Below are 19,486 nucleotides of genomic sequence, written 5' to 3' on the forward strand. Positions count from 1 at the left end.
CCATCCCGAATGGCTTGCCAACCCTGTGCTTGTGAGAAAGAAAGGAGGGAAATGGCGGATGTGTGTAGACTACACTGGTCTAAACAAAGCATGTCCGAAAGTTCCCTATCCTCTGCCTCGCATCGATCAAATCGTGGATTCCACTGCTAGGTGCGAAACCCTGTCTTTCCTTGATGCCTACTCAGGGTATCACCAAATCAGGATGAAAGAGTTCGACCAGCTCGCGACTTCTTTCATCACACCTTTTGGCATGTACTGCTACGTCACTATGCCATTTGGTTCGAGGAATGCGGGTGCGACATACCAAAGGTGCATGAACCACGTGTTCGGCGAGCACATTGGTCGAACGGTCGAGGCTTACGTCGATGACATCGTAGTCAAGACGAGGAAAGCCTCTGATCTCCTTTCCGACCTTGAAACGACATTTCGGTGTCTCAAGGCGAAAGGCGTAAAACTCAACCCCGAGAAGTGTGTCTTCGGAGTCCCCCGAGGCATGCTCTTGGGGTTCATCGTCTCCAAGCGGGGCATCGAGGCCAACCCGGAGAAAATCGCGGCCATCACCAACATGGGGCCCATCAAGGACTTGAAAGGCGTACAGAGGGTCATGGGATGCCTTGCGGCTCTGAGCCGCTTCGTCTCGCGCCTCGGCGAAAGAGGCCTACCTCTGTACCGCCTCTTAAGAAAGGCTGAGTGCTTCACTTGGACCCGTGAGGCCGAGGAAGCCCTCGGGAACCTGAAGGCGCTCCTCACGAATGCGCCCATCTTGGTGCCCCCCGCTGCCGGAGAAGCCCTCTTGATCTATGTCGCCGCTACCACTCAGGTGGTCAGCGCCGCGATCATGGTTGAGAGACGAGAAGAGGGGCATGCATTGCCCGTCCAGAGGCCGGTCTACTTCATCAGTGAGGTACTGTCCGAGACCAAGATCCGCTACCCACAAATTCAGAAGCTGCTGTACGCGGTGATTCTGACGCGGCGGAAGTTGCGACACTACTTCGAGTCTCATCCGGTGACTGTGGTGTCATCCTTCCCCTTGGGGGAGATCATCCAGTGCCGAGAGGCCTCGGGTAGGATTGCAAAGTGGGTGGTGGAAATCATGGGCGAGACAATCTCATTCGCCCCTCGGAAGGCCATCAAGTCCCAAGTCTTGGCGGACTTTGTGGCTGAATGGGTCGACACCCAGCTTCCAGCAGCTCCGATCCAACCGGAACTCTGGACCATGTTTTTCGACGGGTCGCTGATGAAAACAGGGGCAGACGCGGCCTGCTCTTCATCTCGCCCCTCGGGAAGCACCTCCGCTACGTGCTGCGCCTCCATTTCCCGGCGTCCAACAACATGGTTGAGGACGAGGCTCTGGTCAACAGGTTGCGCATCGCCATCGAGCTAGGGGTCCGACGCCTCGACGCTCGCGGTGACTCGCAGCTCGTCATCGACCAAGTCATAAAGAACTCCCACTGCTGCGACCCGAAGATGGAAGCCTACTACGACGAGGTTCGACGCTTGGAAGACAAGTTCTACGGGCTCGAGCTCAACCACGTCGCCCGACGATACAACGAGACTACGGACGAGCTGACTAAGATAGCCTCGGGGCGGACAACGGTTCCCCGGACGTCTTCTCCCGAGACCTACATCAACCCTCAGTCAAGACCAATGACACACCCGAGCCCGAGAAGGCCTCGGCTCTGCCCGAGGCACCCTCGGCCCCCGAAGGTGAGGCACTGCACGTCGAGGAAGAGCAGAATGGGGTCCCGCCTAATCGAGATTGGCATACCCCATACCTGCAATATCTCCACCGAGGAGAGCTGCCCCTCGACCGAGCCGAAGCTCGGCGACTGGCGCGGCGCGCCAAGTCGTTCGTCTTGCTGGGGGACGGGAAGGAGCTCTACCACCGCAGCCCCTCGGGCATCCTCCAGCGATGCATATCCATCGCCGAAGGCCAGGAGCTCTTACAAGAAATACACTCGGGGGCTTGCGGTCACCACGCAGCGCCTCGAGCCCTTGTTGGAAACGCTTTCCGACAAGGTTTCTACTGGCCAACCGCGGTGGCCGACGCCACTAGAATTGTCCGCACCTAGCTAAGGAAGGCCAATCTCGGCCAGATCGAGCCTTCACCCCAGTCGAACCACCTTTGCATTTGTAGGTGTGTTTTGAATTCTTTTTGAGTTTTAGGTGTCCAAACTTTGATTTCTTCACTCCGATGAATTTTCTTATTTGCTTAGTTTTTTTAAAAAAATCATCGAACAACCAATTGATTTAGAATTTGTTAGTTTTCATCTCAATGTATATGAATTGAAAGAGAATGGATGGATTTAAATCCATAACAAGTCAAAATCTCTACTAATTTTTTTTAATCCCAGCTAATCCATATGACGTAGAAATAACCAAACAAAGTCCTAGATAGTTTGTGTGTGATCTATCATCATCTTTGTTAAGAAATACTTTCGGGTTAAGAATTGTTTGTGCGTTGGTTTTTTTTTTCCGGCGGTTTAGGTGTTCCGCTATACTTTTTTAGATATAACGAAGGACATATAGTCACCAGTTGGCTGCAGAGCTACTTGTTTGGAGATTCTAGGCTTTTGGAAGTGGTGATCGGGACACCAATCATTCCAGAAGACATTTTGATGGGTTCATGTCCACCCCCTATAATCGTTAGCAGTTCCGGTCCTTCAGTATTTGCGCTGCTAGTTTGAAGATTGTTCTATGACTGCATATAAAAAGACGACGATGGCGACTGAGTGCAGACGACAAGCTTCGGCGGTCAGGAATCAACGGAAAAGAGTTAAAAGCGAGAGCCGTGCTGCTGGTGATCACTTCTTCAGAAGGAATCCAGTACTACCTTCCAGCGTTGCAATAATGGTACGTAAGAGTATTTTCGAGATGGAGCGTTTACGTTCGTTGACAGGCTCTTATCGCATAGTAACAACCACGATCGAGACAGCAAGTGGTACAAACGGGGCCTGGTATTGTTTAGCTGCATGGTTACTGGATCGGCATCTACTCGATTGTGGACGCCCTGGGGCTGTTGCGGATCAGATTTTCCAACCACTTTGTAGACGCCTCGAGCGATTTTTCAACAACAACAACAACAGGCCTTCGGCGGCCGGTCGGGCGGATGCGGGGAGAAAAAAAAAACAGTGCCATCGATGCTTATCGATTACCTTGGGGACAAAAACCAAATCGAACGCAAGAGGAAGCAAGCAGTCCTAGTGGTCGAGTAGTCCCCAAGACTGGTTCAGCAACCGTCTCGGCAGTTGGCACTGACGTCAAGTGTCGTTCTGACGACGACGACACGAAGGGTGGGGACTCACTAGCCGTCCCGTGGCCGCGGGCCGAGCAGCCCGGCCCTCGCGGTCGCGGCACGGCGCTCACGGCTGGTTCTATGGCCCTATTTGTTTCGGCTTTTGGCAGCTTCTGGCCACCAAAAGCTGCTGCAGACTGTCAAACGTTCAGCTTTTCAGCCAGCTTGTATAAAATTTGTTGGGCAAAAACCATTCAAAATCAACATAAACACATAATCGGTTGAGTCGTTGTAATAGTAGGAATCCATCACTTTCTAAATACTGAGCCTTATGAACAACTTTTTCTTCCTCCATATGTAATCGTAATAATACTCAGATTTTCCCCACAGCCAAATTCTCTCAACAGCCGGATTTTCAGAAAAGCTGGTAAAAAAAGCTGAACCAAACAGGCTCTGAATTCCCCCCGACCAGCCGAGCCGGCCCTGCGCCGTTCGCCCGCTCATCTCGCCTCACATGGGAGTATGGGACACGGGCACACGGCTCCCTCCCGCTGGCTGTTGACTGTTGTGTTGCGTCGTCGTCGAGGCACGGCCTTCGACGTGCGCTCAGTGGGATGCTGACACTACCACGCAGACAAACCTGGCGTCTTGCATTAATAATTCTGTAGGAGAAAAAAAAAGACAAGTCATCATCATATATTAATTATGAAGAGTCATCTGCTATATAGATAAACTCAGGGATGAGTTGCAAAAATTTTACATAGCTAACAATAGACTACCATTAATCATGTTGGTATAGATCGGTAGAAAACACAATGGAATTGAGGAGGGACGCCACGATGGGCATATTATTTGGTTTTCAGGTTTCGTTAATGCTCCTATCCGTGACGTAAACATTCTGGATCCTTCAACCGCGTCTGGGTAGAGCCCACGATAGATCTTAACTGCTGCTGTGGGTAGCTAGCACTAGCACATGCTTGACCGGTTATCCCACGTGAAGGAGCTCTCTCTGACAGCGGAACAGCTTCATCCAATGAGCTTGACTGTCAAAGCACGCGGCAGCTGACGCCGAGCAGAGAGTCTGCTGTTTCTCTGCAAATAACTTGTAAACTATTGGGTAATTGCTAAAAGTGGCTAATAACTTAATTATTAACTAGACTGGTTGTATGTATTTAGCTAATTTTAGCAGCTAATTATTATATTAGTACATTTAAACACCTCTATGACTGCTAGAGATAACCTTACACCGATGTAGTTATATAGTCAAAGCAAGCACTCTAAATTAAGATTAAAATACTATTTCGATTACAGAGGAGGTGAAAGCCTAGACCGAGGAATACCTTTTATCCTATATAGTGTGCGCCCCTTAATTAAAGCTGGCTTTTTAGACTGTTGTTTCTGTAATTTACAGAAACAAAAATATTGCAGCAGAAAATAGCTAAACGCACAGGCTACGTAGCTGCTCCAGCTCTACTGTAGCAAATTTTTGGGCTTCTTTGAAGTGCGGCCCAAAAACTGAGGAGGTTCCTTCCTATCAAAGGGAACAATATTATAGTTTGGGCCGTTGTTTATCACACAGGGTCCCTCGGCCCGCACCATTTCGCGCTTGCCCTAAAGAAACCCGACACGAGCCCCACTCGCTCGGACGCACAGGCGCACACCGACAAGCGCAGCGATGGCGGCCGCGGCGGGGGACGGACAGACGCCGCAGGAGCCGGAGCCAGTGGCGGGAGCGGCGGCTGGAGGCGGCGTGATCGCGAAGCTGGAAGAGGAGTGGCGGAAGGCGAAGGAGCACGCGCAGACCTACCCGTACGTGTGGGGCTCCTACATCCTCGTCTACGGCGGCCTCGGCGCCTACCTCGCCTGGCGCTGGCGTAAGCTCCGCCGCACCGAGGACCGCGTCCGCGTTCTTCAGGAACGCCTCCGCAAGCTCTCCGCGGCCGAGGAGTCGCAGGCTGCCTCTGCCACCGGCTCCGTTTCCACTCCCTCGACCCCTCCCCTGCCGCAGGAGTCGGCCTCTGGGGCCGCAAAGCCGGCTTCTAGACCGTGAAGGAGTAAGCTTCCTTTTTTTCCCAGCTTCTTGGCATGACGGATTACAAAATTACAGAGCGATTCATCGTTTGAGCTCGCTGCTGTGCTTCGTTCCTTACTTGGTTGGTGATCCTAGTTCAGAAGTAGAGGTGGAGGACTATAATACAAGTGCTGAGAGGTTGGTGATTCTCTCATTGTCATCTAATCGTTTGGGGGAAGCTCAAAATCATGTACATCGTGTGTGGTCATTCCCACGAAGGATCTGGATTTACTGTTGATGTCACCGGAACCCGTCTTAGTGACATCGTAACTTTTGGCTCCATGATGCTGGTTTGCAGTTTTCTCCATCCACTTCACTTCTCTATTGTTACTAATGTATTGCGCCTTATACTGATCTTGCCAAATCTTCTTGAATTATCTCCTGGAGCATATTTTTGCGGTGTTATGTACTAAGGACAAATGGATTATGGATAGAGAAAGCTTAACCAACATCCTGGCAGTCTAATTTTGACGTTTGGCAGGGCTTTCGGTTGCAGATCCCTCTGGATAAGTTGACAGAGCTGAACTGACGAACCAAACGTTCCTGCTAAATTCCATAGTCTGCAACCTAACTTCGTCGATTGTGAACTATCAGGTAGGTTGGTATGAAGTTCAGTTGTAGAAATCAAATTTCTCAGACAGCATAGGTTATAAGAAACCATAGCTTCCATATTGTTAGCATCCATAGATTCATTTTTTTGAACGTAATGGCAGGAGCTTTGCCTTTCCATTAAGAAGAATATTAGAATTGACCTAGTTTTAAGGTAAATTAGGCCTGAAACCTACACAGAGTGCCCAAACAACACAAGCAGCGACAATCCCACACACAAAGCCTATTCAGAGTCATCGTTGCCGAGCTTTTAACACAAGGTACGAGCAGCTCCGACTTCGCCAGACGGTCCGCACATGGCCAAAAGAAACATGATGACGCCAACACCTAAAACCTGGCACACAAGGAGGAAGACCGTGACACGCTATCGTTGTCAAGCCTCAACACACCCACACTCGAGGCAGCTCCAATTCTTCATCAACGATCTTGATCTAACGCACATCTCCGGCTATTTGTTCGATCTCCAAAACAATCCATATCACGAGGAAGGGGGCTCGCCTCATGTCACTGTTGCCGAGCCACATCCCCTAACGTGGTAGTTTCGACTTCATGTTGCAAAAACCCCACCTCCACCCGCAAATCAGACATCGAGAAGCGAGAGCATCAACCGAAGCCAACGTCGAGGTCGAGACGAACTTTAGAGCAATGTGACGCCCTCAACAGGGAGAAGTGGCGCCCACGGGTGTCACTGTCGCCGAGGCTTTCGCCCAAGATGCCCTCTAGCATATCATAGGTCAGGACCCCAGGTCACAGTATGCAGCCTCCGCGGTCGCCACCGCCCTAGCCTCCGCACAAACCCCTCTAGAGGGGCACCGACGTGTCGGCTGCCGCAGTAGTCGCAAAGCTGCGTCGATCGCCATCCCATCCGGCTGGGCACATGGAACCAGGAAACACCTTGTCGTGTGCGCACCCACATGGAGGTCGAGGGAGATCCATAGACGACACCGTCAACAGGGTGGGAGTGGCGTCCATAGGCGTCACCGCCGTCCGCTCGCAAGCGGGCATGGCTTTCACCTTGAGGATCTACCACCAAACGTCCCGCTGCGCGGAACCAGACACCCGTCAGCCGAACCGGAGGTGCAGAGATGGATCTGGCCAAAGAGGCTCAAGATTCGGCCTCCACCGGCCGACCTAGGAGTTCAGTTGTGCAGTGTGATTATTGTATAGTCGAGAGATTATAATAATTTCAATTTCATCTAGCATGCTCTTGCAACAATACTCGTCAATAACTCCTAGTACTTAGGTTCTTCAACTCAAAAATCCTGCCATTTTATAGATGCCAGTTATACCCATATCATTAACCTACTATGATTCAAGAAGCATTCTTGGCTGCAGGAATTACTCCATTTTAAGCCTTGTTTGGTTGCATGGGGACTGAGAGGATTAATCCCCTTTCTATTCAATCAAAATTGAATGGAAGGATATTATTTTCAATTTATTATACATGCACTTGATCTTTAATACGGTTCCTCGTCCCATTCACCGCTGTCTTGTAATGTGAATCTGTCTCAGAGTACAATAATTCCGACCCATGGGGAGCTTTGTGGGGTTGCTGAGCGTTGACCAAGGTCCAAGCATGGAGCTCTTTGGAATCTAGTTGTGGCTTGGCTTATTTCCATGGCCTGCATAGGTTCCCCACACTGATACAGTGATACACTCTAGATATGGCCTTGCACCTCCATGCCAGAAATCCAGAGTTTTCATATCAATAAAAGAGTTGCCTACCCTCAGCTTTCATTTCTTTGTACCACTACAAGGCCGCGTGACATGTGTGAGGTTCCTGTGTTCGAACACTGCAGGCTGAGCCATCAGTGTGCTGTGTAGGGTCGGTCATTCAGCTGTCTCTTTCATAGTATTGTTAGGCTCCAGTCACTTCACAAAATCAGGCTGGTATTTTTTGGCGAGCCGGTTAAAACTTGAACGCTGAGCAAAAACGGCACGTTTGCAAGCTGAGCCCCGGCCATCGCTCCTACCACAATATCTTGCCAACGAAAAGACTGCAGCTATATGTACAGCGTGCAGCGAAGACAACAAAATAGTACAGATGGGCCTGGTCCTGGTGCTCCGCTGATGCCCCTCCTCTGGTGCTCACCACCCAGTCCGACATCGCCATGTGATGGCCGAACAGCACTACGTGCCCAGAACTGGCCTTGATTCCTTTTACCAAGCCTTGCTCTGCGTCCTGATCAAGTCATCAGAAACAGTCCTGCAGAGTAGATTATCTTGATTTGCCCTTCAAATCTTGGTTCTGAGTTTCTGACCTCTGTTTAAAAAAAATTAGGTGCCGTGCTGGTGCTGCTGAGTGAGGTTTACGGTTTAGGGTTTACCCTGCGGTGTTCTCTGACCCTATGTTAGTTTGAGGATGAAACTGTTTTAAACTGACGACGGGCGTCGACAGATTCAACAGGCCGAACTGTTATTTATTGTTATTTGCGAAAATCATAAAGCGCAGCGACAGATTCTTCGCAGTTTTTGGTGGCCACTGCGTAAAAGACAGATCGGTCTCAGGGGGAGTCGTCGGGCGTTCCACGCTGAAATCTGGAATGAAAAGACTAAGCTCATATATTGGGAGGGCCGCAGCAGAAAATGGGCTCTGTCGGCCGGGAGTCTCTCCAGATCGGCTGGCCACTCCTGTCTGCCCCCACCGTTATCTTGGACTTGCCAGGTAAATTAGCCCTGCTGAACTACAGTATATATCCTTCTTGGTTGATTGCTGCACAATCCCGTTTTCCGTTTTAACCTCAGCTAGTGAATCGACACTAGGTGAAACACTCCATTCAGCTTTACTAGGACTGGTATTTTTTAGGGGGGGAGGGGCAAATAGTCGAAATCCGTTTTTGCAGTTCGTTTCGTTTCAGAGCTGGCATTTTCTGCGTCACTTGTATTATTTGTATAGGACAGCCTCTGAGCACTGCTGAATGCTTGCTGATGCAGCCTCGCTGTGCTTTGCCTCCCCCCCATCGTCCTCATGGGAATTTTAAAGGGAAGCGCCTGCTAGCAGCCACCTCTCCCTGCCGCAGCTAGTCAGCATCTTCAGTCTTGCACTCCCCCCTCTGCAAGGAAGCGAGCTGCGCGCGCGATGCCCCAGGTGGACCTGGAGAGCCTGGTGTGCGGCGTGTCGGGCGCCGGCGCCGGCGCTGGTGACAGGAAGGTGTCGTGCGAGACGGTCATCGCGGGGGGCAGCGGGGACGCCTCGCCGCCGCCGGACCCGGACTTGCCGCCCGAGTCGATAACCATCCCCATCGGCGACGACGCGGCGTTCTCGGAGCTGAACCCGATATACGAGCGGGACGACTCCACCAAGGGCAGCACCAACCCCAAGTTCGCGGCCGCCGCCGCCGTGGCCAACCCCGTCGCGGCCAAGACGCGGTCCAACTCCACGCGCGTCGCGGGCGCCCCGCCGCCCCCCGCGGCCGGCACCACGTTCTTCGGCCTCCCGGCGAGGATCCGCCCGACCTTCACCCGGCGCCGCCCGTCGCAGGGCCGGATCTTGCACGGCAAGCGCGCGGGCGGCGGCGGCGGCGGCGGCGGCGAGGTGGAGCCGCGGTCGCCCAAGGTGTCCTGCATTGGCAAGGTCCTGTCCGACCGGGAGCGGCACGGACGGCGCCGGCGCGGGTGGTGGTACGGCGTGGCCGCCATGTTCCGGTGCGACGGCTGCGCCCGTGTGCCCGGCGGCGCGTCCAGGAAGAAGGTGGCGCTGGAGGACGATGCCGGGCGGCGGCGGCAGCAGCAGCAGCAGCCGGGCGGCATTGCGGGAATGCGGAGGTTCAAGTCCGGGAGAAGAGCCGCATCGTGGGGAGACGAGGCGCTGGCCGCGGCGGCGACGGGGGCCGACCCGGACGAGGGGGAGGAGGAGGAGGAACCCGACAGCAAGGACGCTGTGCAGTGGTCCCGGCGGCCGGTAACTTAGGTTGCGGTGAGGGCGGGAAACGATTGGGCGCCGCTGGGGTGGGCCCGCTGTAAGTGACTGCCGTGGTCGCCGATAGGTGAGCCCGAGGCGTCTCGAGCAGCACGGTCGGCTTTGGCTGGCTGGCTGGTCGCCGCTCGATGGCGATCGTAGACTGGCCTGGCCTCCTAGAACTGCGAGTTTTGGAGTTCGGTGGATTGTTTCTGCGTGGAATTACGCAACCCATTTGGAAGAGCTTGTTTGTTGAAACTTGAGCTCCTCGGCAGCGGCGGCCTACCGCTGTGTACATAGCAGTGTTCTACTGCCTCAAGCAATAACAGGAGCGCATAATGTGCAGTCCGCCATTCGCCTGTCTTCCTCTTCGTCATCGCAACTGTTCTTCAGGCTTTTGCATGCGGTTGTGCTTGTGCCCATCTTACTTGACCGTGTGACCCACTCGTCTCGTCTGCCCATCTCGTACCGCACGAAATCGTGGCTCTACCAGGGGGCTAGCTAGCTGCTAGTGTCAACCCATGGATACAGTCAAGACCGGGTTTCGGTTTCGGCTCGGCACGACAGCAGACTTGATGCCTTGTACGTGCAGTTGTACCCGCCGCACGGACGCGGGACGCTTGTACATGTGAATCAGTGAATGTGAATGGATGGGGGATGGATGCTTCATTGTTGGACTTGATAACCCACCCTTACGCGGCACGCTGTTTCGGTTTTTTTTTCTGAAGAGTTTTTTTAAAAAAATCTAGTGGAGAGAATCTATTGTCGTGACAATAACATGCGGATAAAGATGAAGTAGTTTATAAGGTTTAGGATTTAGGAAGTGACAGCTATCGTGATGACTCAGCCAATCATGTGTTAACGTTGTTTTTTAGATGATTTTCACTCAAACGATTCTTATATAAATGAGCTGAAAAGTTGAACGTTTGAATTCTCACAGCAAGAATCAATAAAAGAAAAGGTGAAACAAACAGGCCTGTCCTCTTCGTCCACCCACCCCTACTTAGAATTTTTGGAGAGAGTAAAGAGATAGCGATGTGTTACGAAAACATGGTAAATAAAAGAGCGACAAGACTAATAAGAAAAAAAAACATTTATTAGAATTCTTGAAGAGTATTGATAACCCAAGCAACCGGTAGCAGTCGGCTTGCTGCTTTCTCGTCTGCAAGAAACCCGACAGGCCACCGCAGAAACATAACTTTTCTCTCTGGGTAATCGATAGGGCTACAAAATAAGCTCAAGACTCTCGCAAGCCGTCTCAAGCTTAGAGTGGCTCATGAGCATCAGACGAGCCCAAACGAGTTTGTATTTTGGGCTCGTTGGTTAAAATTAATCAATATGTAGAACCGTAATAAATTATTGGTTCATTTCTTGGTCTTGATGATAGATATATGATAATATCAAATAATAATTCTATATTTTATATTTAATTGATATTAATTTAATATATAATGTAATTATATTTACTAAGGTGTGGCCTACGAACTCGGTCACCCGCTTAGACAAACCGGCTCGGTTCATTTCCAACCCTAGTGATGGACTGCAAATTTCTGGCACGACAGGTAGTCTACTCTGAAGAAAAGCACCAAGTAATCTACGTGTTTTAAGTTGGGTCGGCCTTGTTAGGTTCAAGCGACGGGTTAGGCTGGGCTGTGGGCTGTGGCCGCGCCTGAAGCCTTGGCAGTCTTGTTCCGTCTCCATTTCTGTTGTTTACGCTGTGGGCTTTCGGCACCTCGTTCATTAGCTACAATGTCTATACCTGCTTCTCGCTTACTGAAATAATACACGCTGCAACCACATTCGCAAACAAAAAAAGAAAAAAAAGAAGAAGTTAGCTTGGCTTGGCGGAAAAAATCTAACAGTGGATCGGGCATTGGCAGGTAATCTATCCGTCTATTGGTTGACGTATAAGTCGAGAGGAGGCAGGTTAGTATGAGCCTAGGCAGCATTCGTGAAACCAGAATAAGTTCATACATAAGCTTTTGTTTGATTACTTCTAAAGACTCGTACGGATTAGATACAGATTTTATTTGATTGATTACACTGAAACATATATTAAAAATGGTGTATAAATAAAACTCTAAATACTATATAGCATAGGTGGTCTCGTTCTATTCACAAAAATCGCAAAAAAAAAAACATACATATACATTTTATTCGATGATTAAATCTTTTTATTTAGAAGATACAACAAAAAAAACTATGGCCACTTTTCGGTTCACCGCTGCATGCCATGAGCCTGTATACTGGCTATGGCCGCTTTTTCTTGCATATGTGGAGACTGGATAGGTAGAGAAGCGAACCGAACAAATTCGTAGAGAAGCCAATCGACGGGTTCAACTTCTCTACTTACGCACCCAACCAAACAAACAAAAAACATTAAGGCCCTGTTCGTTTTTCACAGATTGAAGATCTGAAACGGTTCCTGGTCGGATTGTTTCTCTAATTTATATAAGTTTTAATAAGTTGGAATGAATCCTGGTTCAATCCTACACAAACAAATGGACCCTAAGTGAAAAGGAGAATAATGACACGTCGACCCTGACTGAGACAAAAAAAAAGACATGGATAACTAAACTGGGGCCGTCCCAAACTAAAAAAAACTAGGACCAAACCGCCCCCATCCTCTCCCTTTGCGAGAACCAAACCCAACTTTCGTTCCACTTCAGTGGCGCTGGCCGCTGGGACCGGAACTAACAGAGGGTTAGACTAGTAGGTCCAGCGTTCCGATCCAGGGCCCCATCCTCCAGCCTTGAAATCTCAATCACACACAGCGCTACATGGCGAATAACTTTCCAATAAAGGTGTGCCAGCCAGAGACAACAAAGGGCCACGGATATTCGTCGATCCACTCGTGCGCCCTCTCTCGTGCAAACGGGCTCCATGTCCCCGCGTGATCTCATCTGATCGATCAAGGCGACGAGACATCCGGTTAGGTGAGGGCATCCTCCACTCCACTGCTACGGCAGGCCAATGCTTGCGATTCAACCTGCCGAACAACACGGCGACGAGCGGTCAACAGGCAGCAGCCTGCGCGCGGACGGACAGTAGTGACGAGACTGGGAGCTCTGTCTGAAACGTCCGCAGCATGCGGAGAATCGTGAGATGGGTCCCTCGTCGCGGACGACGCGAAAAATGCTTCGACGGCTCTGGGTGATCTGCTGGTCCGTTCGGGGCCGCGGCGCCCGAACGAACGGAAGGGGACCAACCGCAACAGCTCCTGCGCTGCAGTGCAGGAACGAACGACGGGCCTCAACAAACGGGGCGCCACCAGTTGCCTCACCCGTCGGCCGCATGCATCTTATCATCACATTGGCTCACCAGTTGCCAAAGTGTCGCGGCTTGGACGACGCAGGGCAGGACCTGGTACCTAACCACACGAGCTCGCTCAGGCTCACAGCCGAGAGCAAACGCCGGATTTGAACTCTCGTTGTCAGTTGTCAGTCACGGACTCACGGTCACGGTACGGTCCGTTTTTTTACACTAACGGGGTGTTTGGTTACTCCTGCTAAAGTTTAGCTCGGGTCTATCAAGCGTTTGACTTTTAAATAGGAGTATGAAATATAGACCCAATCAACTGTACTAGATTCGTCTCGTCTTTTAATCTTCGGCTGACAAATTAGTTTTATAATCCGACTATATTTAATACCCGGAACGGATGTTTAAATATTCAATGGGACAGGGGCTAAATTTTAGTTTGGGGTAACCAAACACCCCCTAAACTGCGTCAGGATCAGGAACAGAAAAATGGAAAAGAAACCTGAGATGATTTCATCCAGCGTGTGTGCCACTGTGTCCGTTGCCTCGCTGTCAGTGAGCAACGCACCGCAACGGCCCCCGGCCCCGGCCGGCACGGACGAGTGGCGACGGACGACAACCCAGCCCGGAGTTGCGTCAGCCGGAAGGGAAGCTGCCAATGATTTGCGAGCGGTGCGTACGTGTGGAGGAAGCCTCGGCGGAATAATGCCGGGCGAGCAGGACAACCACCCCCCCACCCCGATACGTTATCTGCAAGCGATCGCAAACCCACCACCACCACCAGGACAACAGAACACACACAGACAAGCGAATCCCCATCTTCGTTGTCAGTGCCAGAAAACCAGACCGAGAGATGATTGTTTTGTTGCTGCAATTTGATGAGATTGGAACATTTAACTACTCGGTCCTCAAATATTTGAGAACGTAAGTAGTATATGAGACTGAAATTTAACTATTCACCATCCGACCAAAGCCCTCCTTCCGTTTGCCAGTTTTAATCGTGAGCAGCATAAATGATTGAGTAAAATATAGTAGCTGTCCTTAAACTTGCCACACTACAATTGTGTCATCAAACTCAGAAAACCAGCAAAACAGATAATACCCTAACTTAGTCGGTACATGCAAAACTATCCAAAGCTTGCCATAGTTAAATATCCCTTTGGCATTCTGTTTCAGTTTCAGTTTGAGTTCCATGCTGCCGCCCAAGGTTAACAACTGTATAAGGCCAGCTTGGAAATACGCGGCTGTCGGTTGGGTCAAAAAGCTCAGGAATGACCGCGCTTTCGACGATGCCCGGACATCAATCAACCTCAAACCTCAGCTTTAGGTGTTTCCACATCTCGATAGGTTTGTGCACAGAGAAGAAAAAAGGTCACCTTTTCAAGAACTTTCAAGGTCATTGCTGCGGGGGAATAAAAGAGAAAAAAAAAAAGATGAGACCTTTTCGAGCAGCCACACTGTCGTGCCAAATTTCCGAATCTAAGGCCTACCCTATGGGTTGAATTGAGATGCATTTTTTTTTTCGTATACAAGATTACAAGGTATTCACTGACTAGCAGTAGTGTCGGAGTATTACAGTTGCTTGCAGCAGCAGTAACAGCATCACTCTCTCTGTCAAGAAGGTCGCGCTCACCGCGGATCTGGACGACGAGGAGAACATGGATGTGTAGTACGGGTTGAGCGACCCGCCCGGACCTGAACCGCCGCCGGAGCCGGCGCTGAGCGCGTACACCGGCGAGCCGTTGGGGTAGAACAGCCCGTAGTTGCGCTCCGACGTGGGCCCTGGCTTCATGTTCTCGTTGAAGAGCGCGAACACGTAGACGTCGACGGGCACGTTGGGCTTGAGCGGCGTCCCCTGGCTCATGGCGACCCTCTGCATGAGGTTGCCGTTGTACGCGGCGGCGTTCTGCACCGTGGCCCCGGTCTCGTCCTCGTCGCCCCTGGACGGCCACCCGGTCTCCGAGATCCGGACGCCCACGTCCGTGTGCCCCATGGCCTTCATGGCGGCGTACACGGCGTCGATCTGGGCGTACAGCATGTTGTCGTAGCTGAGGCCGGTGCTGGGGTCGCGCACCCCCGGGTTGGGCTCGAACAGCACGTACGGCAGCGACACGCTGCCCGGGCTCGCCTTGTACGCGAAGAAGGGGTAGGCGTTGATGAGGAACGGCGACCCCGTCTGGGCGTGGAAGTCCAGGATGGGCTTCATGTACTCCGCCAGGTCCTCCCGGAACGCGCCCGACGACGGCGGGAAGCTGGCGGCGAGCACGTTCACGGAGTGCGCCGACGAGACGGTGGCCTGGCCGCCGAGGCCCAGGTCCGCGAGCGCCGCGTGGACGGCCTTCATGGCGGGGAGGAGGCTGGCCATCGTGGCCGTGTCGTTGCCGGAGAAGACCTCGTTGCCCACGGTGACGCAGGTGATGCGCGTGGCCGGGATGTAGGGCCGCACGTTCGCCGCCACCCACTGCCGCGCCGCGGCGGGGCTGCCGGCCATGGTCTGCAGGTTCTCGTTGCCCACGGCGATGATGAACTCCACGCCCGTGTTGGCGAACGCCGTCAGCACCCGGGGGTCCGCGTCGTAGAGCTTCACCTTGTTCACGTTCATCGACCGGAGGAGGGTCGCCACCTGCGTCGGGTCCGGGAGATTGTTCGCGATCTGCCCGTAGTTGATCCCGAATTTCTGCTGCGCCGACACTGCCAAATTAACGCACGCCAGGCGCTCATTGTTAGCAACCGGGATATATAACAGTAAAAATAGAGTTCCTAAATTAACAGTAAAATATATTATATCCACTTCGTTACTTAATTTTTACTATATAAGATAAATCTCAGCTTTACATGTTAAGTAACAGTAAAAAAATCATTGCATAAAAACATACTATATTTTAGTAATCCGGAATATATAGAGTCCCACCGAAATGCTCTAGGTACGAAGTCGCTTTCGTGATTAAACGACATAAAAAATTGTTCGGTGGCAAGAGGAGAGCACCTTACACCTACAATCAATAATGTATACGGAAGCAGACGGGATGATCATTCATAGTAGGCGGCTAGGGGCAGAGCTAGAAATCATTTATGAGGGAGAGAGCAAAAATGGTAAGATTTAAACAGCTAGTAGATATGTAAAAAAACAGAAATTTTCAGCAAACTGTGCGGTTTCAGGAAGAAATCGTGTAATGGATTATTCAGCTCAACTGATTGCGACAATATGAGGGGCACCGGAGTTATTTGCGCTGGTATGCTTTGCCGGACCTCGTCGTCAGGCCTCCATGTTCTTGGTTCGCGGCTGCTTTACAGTGCTGTGCCCTCGCTGCAAATTCTAATCGGTCCCAAAATTGGCAACCAAAAAAGAACTCCGTACCCTTGTCCGCACGGACAATGAAACTGGAAGGCAGCATCGTGGCAGAGCTCGAAAGGACCGATACAATACAAGCAACCCCAACTCGCATCTCACGAGGACAGAGGCCTCCATGCCATGTTCTTGGTCCGCAGTCGCAGCTGCTTTCCAGTGCTGTGCCCTCGCTGCAAATTCTAGCCGCGCCCACCCAAAAATCGGCAACAAACATAGCAACTTAGCATCGTGATCGTGGCAGGACTCGAGAGAACTGACCTAGCAACTCCTACTCATGACGTCTCATGAGGACAGACGGGCGTGGCACTGATCCACCACACAGCAAGAGCTAGCAATGGCGGCAGAAAGAAGAGCACGAGCAAGAAGACAGAGAATCCCACAGCGATAGAAGCAGGCAGGGAGCGAGCAAGCCCGGGGGCTGGGTTACCTGAGACGAGCACGGCCGCGAGCTCGATGGCGAGGGATAGCAGAAGCGAGGAAGCGCGGACGCGGAGCCCCATTTCCGCCTCGCCTCGCCTCCCCTCCTCTGTCTGTTCTGTTGCTCGCCGACGCCGAGACAGAGGACGGTAGTTACGTTCGATAGCCCTCGGGACCGGTGGCCGTCACGCCCACGCTCCTCGGTTTTATACTCCAATCCATCCCAGTGACGGCGCCATCTCCGTTAGCAGGCCTTCAGTAAATGCGTTTTAACGTGCAGGAAAGGGGAGGATGAAAAAAATATATATTTTCCTCCCTCCCTTGTCCCTTCCTCGTCTGCTCGTCTCAGGCGGTCAGGCCCGGCGGCCCGGGGCGTCGACGTCACAACCGCCTGTCACCGGCACGTGCGCGCGTCGATGGCCGCAGCTCCCTTTACGCTTCCTGCGCCTGCCCACCGCTTGTGGCTTCTGCCCTGCTCCGGTAGTCCGGTTCCTCGCCGCGAGTGATTCCGCCTGCTGCACAAGAAGAGTGGATGGCCCGGCAAGGACAGCGGCGTCTGGACGGACGCAATTGACCGTTCCGTGCTTGCACGAGTCACAGCCGCCGCATACGTGTTTAGAGCTAGACAAAACAATCGTTGGTTGTCATCTTGGCTCGGCTAGATTCGATTTATTTTAGTTTTGTTACGAACTAAGTTAGTATCTCACCTGAGTTGAGCTCGACCGCTCGAGCCACCACGTTAGCTTGAATGAGTTAGCATTTGTGAGCAAAACAAAGACTTTACTGTATTATTTAGATGTTGAATATAACGTCTCAGGTGTTGATCAGAGGAGATTAACTCAACCCACACTATTTAACAACTCACATGTGGATCACTTAGGGCAAAAATTACAAAAAAAAACTTAAGGATCAAGACTCTAATTAGGTGATAACCGTCCCATAAGGCTTAACTTAGCCATTCCATAATGATCAAACAAAAGAGAGTGACTAAAATCCTAACCCCACCCTTAAGAGAGGCATATGAGCATTAACTTAAAGTGGTTAAAAGGTTTGTCAGATCACTTGATCACAAGATGGACCATTGACCAAAGTTACAGCTCACTAAGTACTTAACCAAAGTTATTGAGGTTTTATCACCAACAAGGCAAGGCAAGGACCCTAAATAAGTCACTAAAGTGGGGAAGGAGATGGATAAATCGGGATTTTCCCCTAAGTCCCAAATCAGCCCTTACAAAAGACACAAGTGTTCCTTAAGCTACAAACCCCAAATCCATTGGTCCTAGTTACAAAAAGTTGTGCCTATTTATTTGATCTAATCATCGGAGAAGTTTGAACTCGAGACCAGACGTTTTGACAAGACTTGACACTAGTTTAGTCTCGATTTTGGTACAACAGACACTCTTTAAATTGTGGTATTATGCATTATTGTATTTCTCTATGTATCACTTTCGAGTGAACAAGTGGTATTTCGATCAAGTGTAGGTGGTTTCAACGGGCTAGCTTCGACAGATCGACAGTTTATTCCGATATAAATGTATCATCGTCTCTAAGGCGAGATATAGACACTTAAGCTAGAATAATATAGGTGGTTTCGCCACATTAAATTGATGCGGTATGTGAACTTATGACTACTATTACCTTTTTAGTGTTAAACTGGTGTATAATTAATTAATAATTGATTATATTGTTCTATATATATATATATATATATATATATATATATATATATATATATATATATATATATATATATATATATATATATATATATATATATATATAGCTCACGAGCTAAACGAAGCAGCTTGAGCTTGCAAACGAGCCGAGACGGTTCTCTCACTCGGTTTCTTAATGAGTCGAACCAACTCCTTATCTTAACGAGACAAGAGACATGAATCAGTAGATCATGTAACCAAGGCTGGTCACCTCTCCCGACTCGGCATATACGGGCCTGGAATGGAGTCTAAAAAAAGAGCTCCCGACAAATAGCATTAAGGAACCTGAGCCATTTTTATAGTTCACCTCTCCCGACTCGCTATATACGGGCCTAAGAGGGAGTCTAAAAAAAAGCTCTCGACAAATAGCATTAAGGAATCAGAGCCATTTTTATAGATCACCTCTCTCGACTCGTCATATACGGGCCTAAGATGGAGTCTAAAAAAATATCTCGATAAATAGCATTAAGGAACCGGAGCTATTTTTTATAGAGAGAACTCGGAGCAAAAAAAAAAAAGGCTCCTAGCCGTTTCTCTCCCACTCTCTATCTTGCTCTTTTCTCACACCAAAAGAAGTTGTTTTTGCCAAACGTTTTGTTATAAAATACTAGCTCCTGTAAATGAGCTGTTTTTGAACAGAAGCCATACCAAACAGGCCGCGAGACAGATTAGGCGATGGCGGTTTGATGAAACTCTGTTTAGTCTCTGCCCTTTCTTTCTCTCGTGAAGAAGTTTTTCACCCCTTTATTAAGGCACGAAGAACATTTACTTTTACCGTGTGCACGGTGGAGGGCCGTTCTTCATTTCGCGAGTCGCACGTCAGTCACCGCATGCAGTAGGCAGCGACTCAGCGTACAGCCTTGTCCGGTCTGACGAAGCGACAAAGTGACTGAAAATGAGTTGTGCTGTTGAGAACTGCTGGCTCCGTTGGCTA

At 50.5% G+C, this 19,486-nt stretch overlaps 3 protein-coding genes across 8 annotated transcripts; 2 read left to right on the forward strand and 1 right to left on the reverse strand.

The window, feature by feature from the left end:
* Window positions 1-4,819: 4,819 nt before the first annotated feature.
* On the forward strand, window positions 4,820-5,755 carry LOC103650977 (uncharacterized). The gene has a single exon (XM_020550415.3). The coding sequence runs from the start codon at window positions 4,911-4,913 to the stop codon at window positions 5,283-5,285; it is 375 nt and encodes a 124-aa protein (XP_020406004.1). The 5' UTR covers window positions 4,820-4,910; the 3' UTR covers window positions 5,286-5,755.
* Window positions 5,183-10,177, forward strand: LOC100277552 (uncharacterized). Of its 6 annotated transcripts, none has more exons than XM_035965795.1 (4): window positions 5,183-5,289; window positions 5,803-5,900; window positions 8,385-8,580; window positions 8,850-10,177. In XM_035965795.1, exon 4 carries the CDS (start codon window positions 8,995-8,997, stop codon window positions 9,823-9,825), a length of 831 nt encoding a protein of 276 aa, XP_035821688.1. In that variant the 5' UTR covers window positions 5,183-5,289; window positions 5,803-5,900; window positions 8,385-8,580; window positions 8,850-8,994; the 3' UTR covers window positions 9,826-10,177. The 6 variants fall into 6 exon arrangements, with proteins under 6 accessions (XP_035821688.1, XP_020405226.1, XP_008672619.1 ...); XM_008674397.2 differs by having other exon boundaries at window positions 5,204-5,289; window positions 5,788-5,900; window positions 7,428-8,580; XM_008674399.2 differs by having other exon boundaries at window positions 5,204-5,289; window positions 5,788-5,900; window positions 8,374-8,580.
* A 4,257-nt stretch (window positions 10,178-14,434) lies between these two features.
* Window positions 14,435-16,937, reverse strand: LOC100279952 (uncharacterized). The gene is given in 2 exon segments (NM_001152902.1): window positions 14,435-15,762; window positions 16,848-16,937. Coding segments are annotated over 2 exon segments (1,212 nt in total). The 5' UTR covers window positions 16,921-16,937; the 3' UTR covers window positions 14,435-14,623.
* Between the last annotated feature and the right edge of the window lie 2,549 nt (window positions 16,938-19,486).

The sequence above is a fragment of the Zea mays genome, chromosome 3 (genome assembly GCF_902167145.1).
Source record: "Zea mays cultivar B73 chromosome 3, Zm-B73-REFERENCE-NAM-5.0, whole genome shotgun sequence".
Classification (NCBI taxonomy): domain Eukaryota; kingdom Viridiplantae; phylum Streptophyta; class Magnoliopsida; order Poales; family Poaceae; genus Zea; species Zea mays.

Coding starts and splice junctions, on each gene's coding strand:
- LOC100277552 (XM_035965795.1), top strand. CDS start 8,995: ATGCCCCAGGTGGACCTGGAGAGCCTGGTGTGCGGCGTGTCGGGCGCC.
- LOC103650977 (XM_020550415.3), top strand. CDS start 4,911: ATGGCGGCCGCGGCGGGGGACGGACAGACGCCGCAGGAGCCGGAGCCA.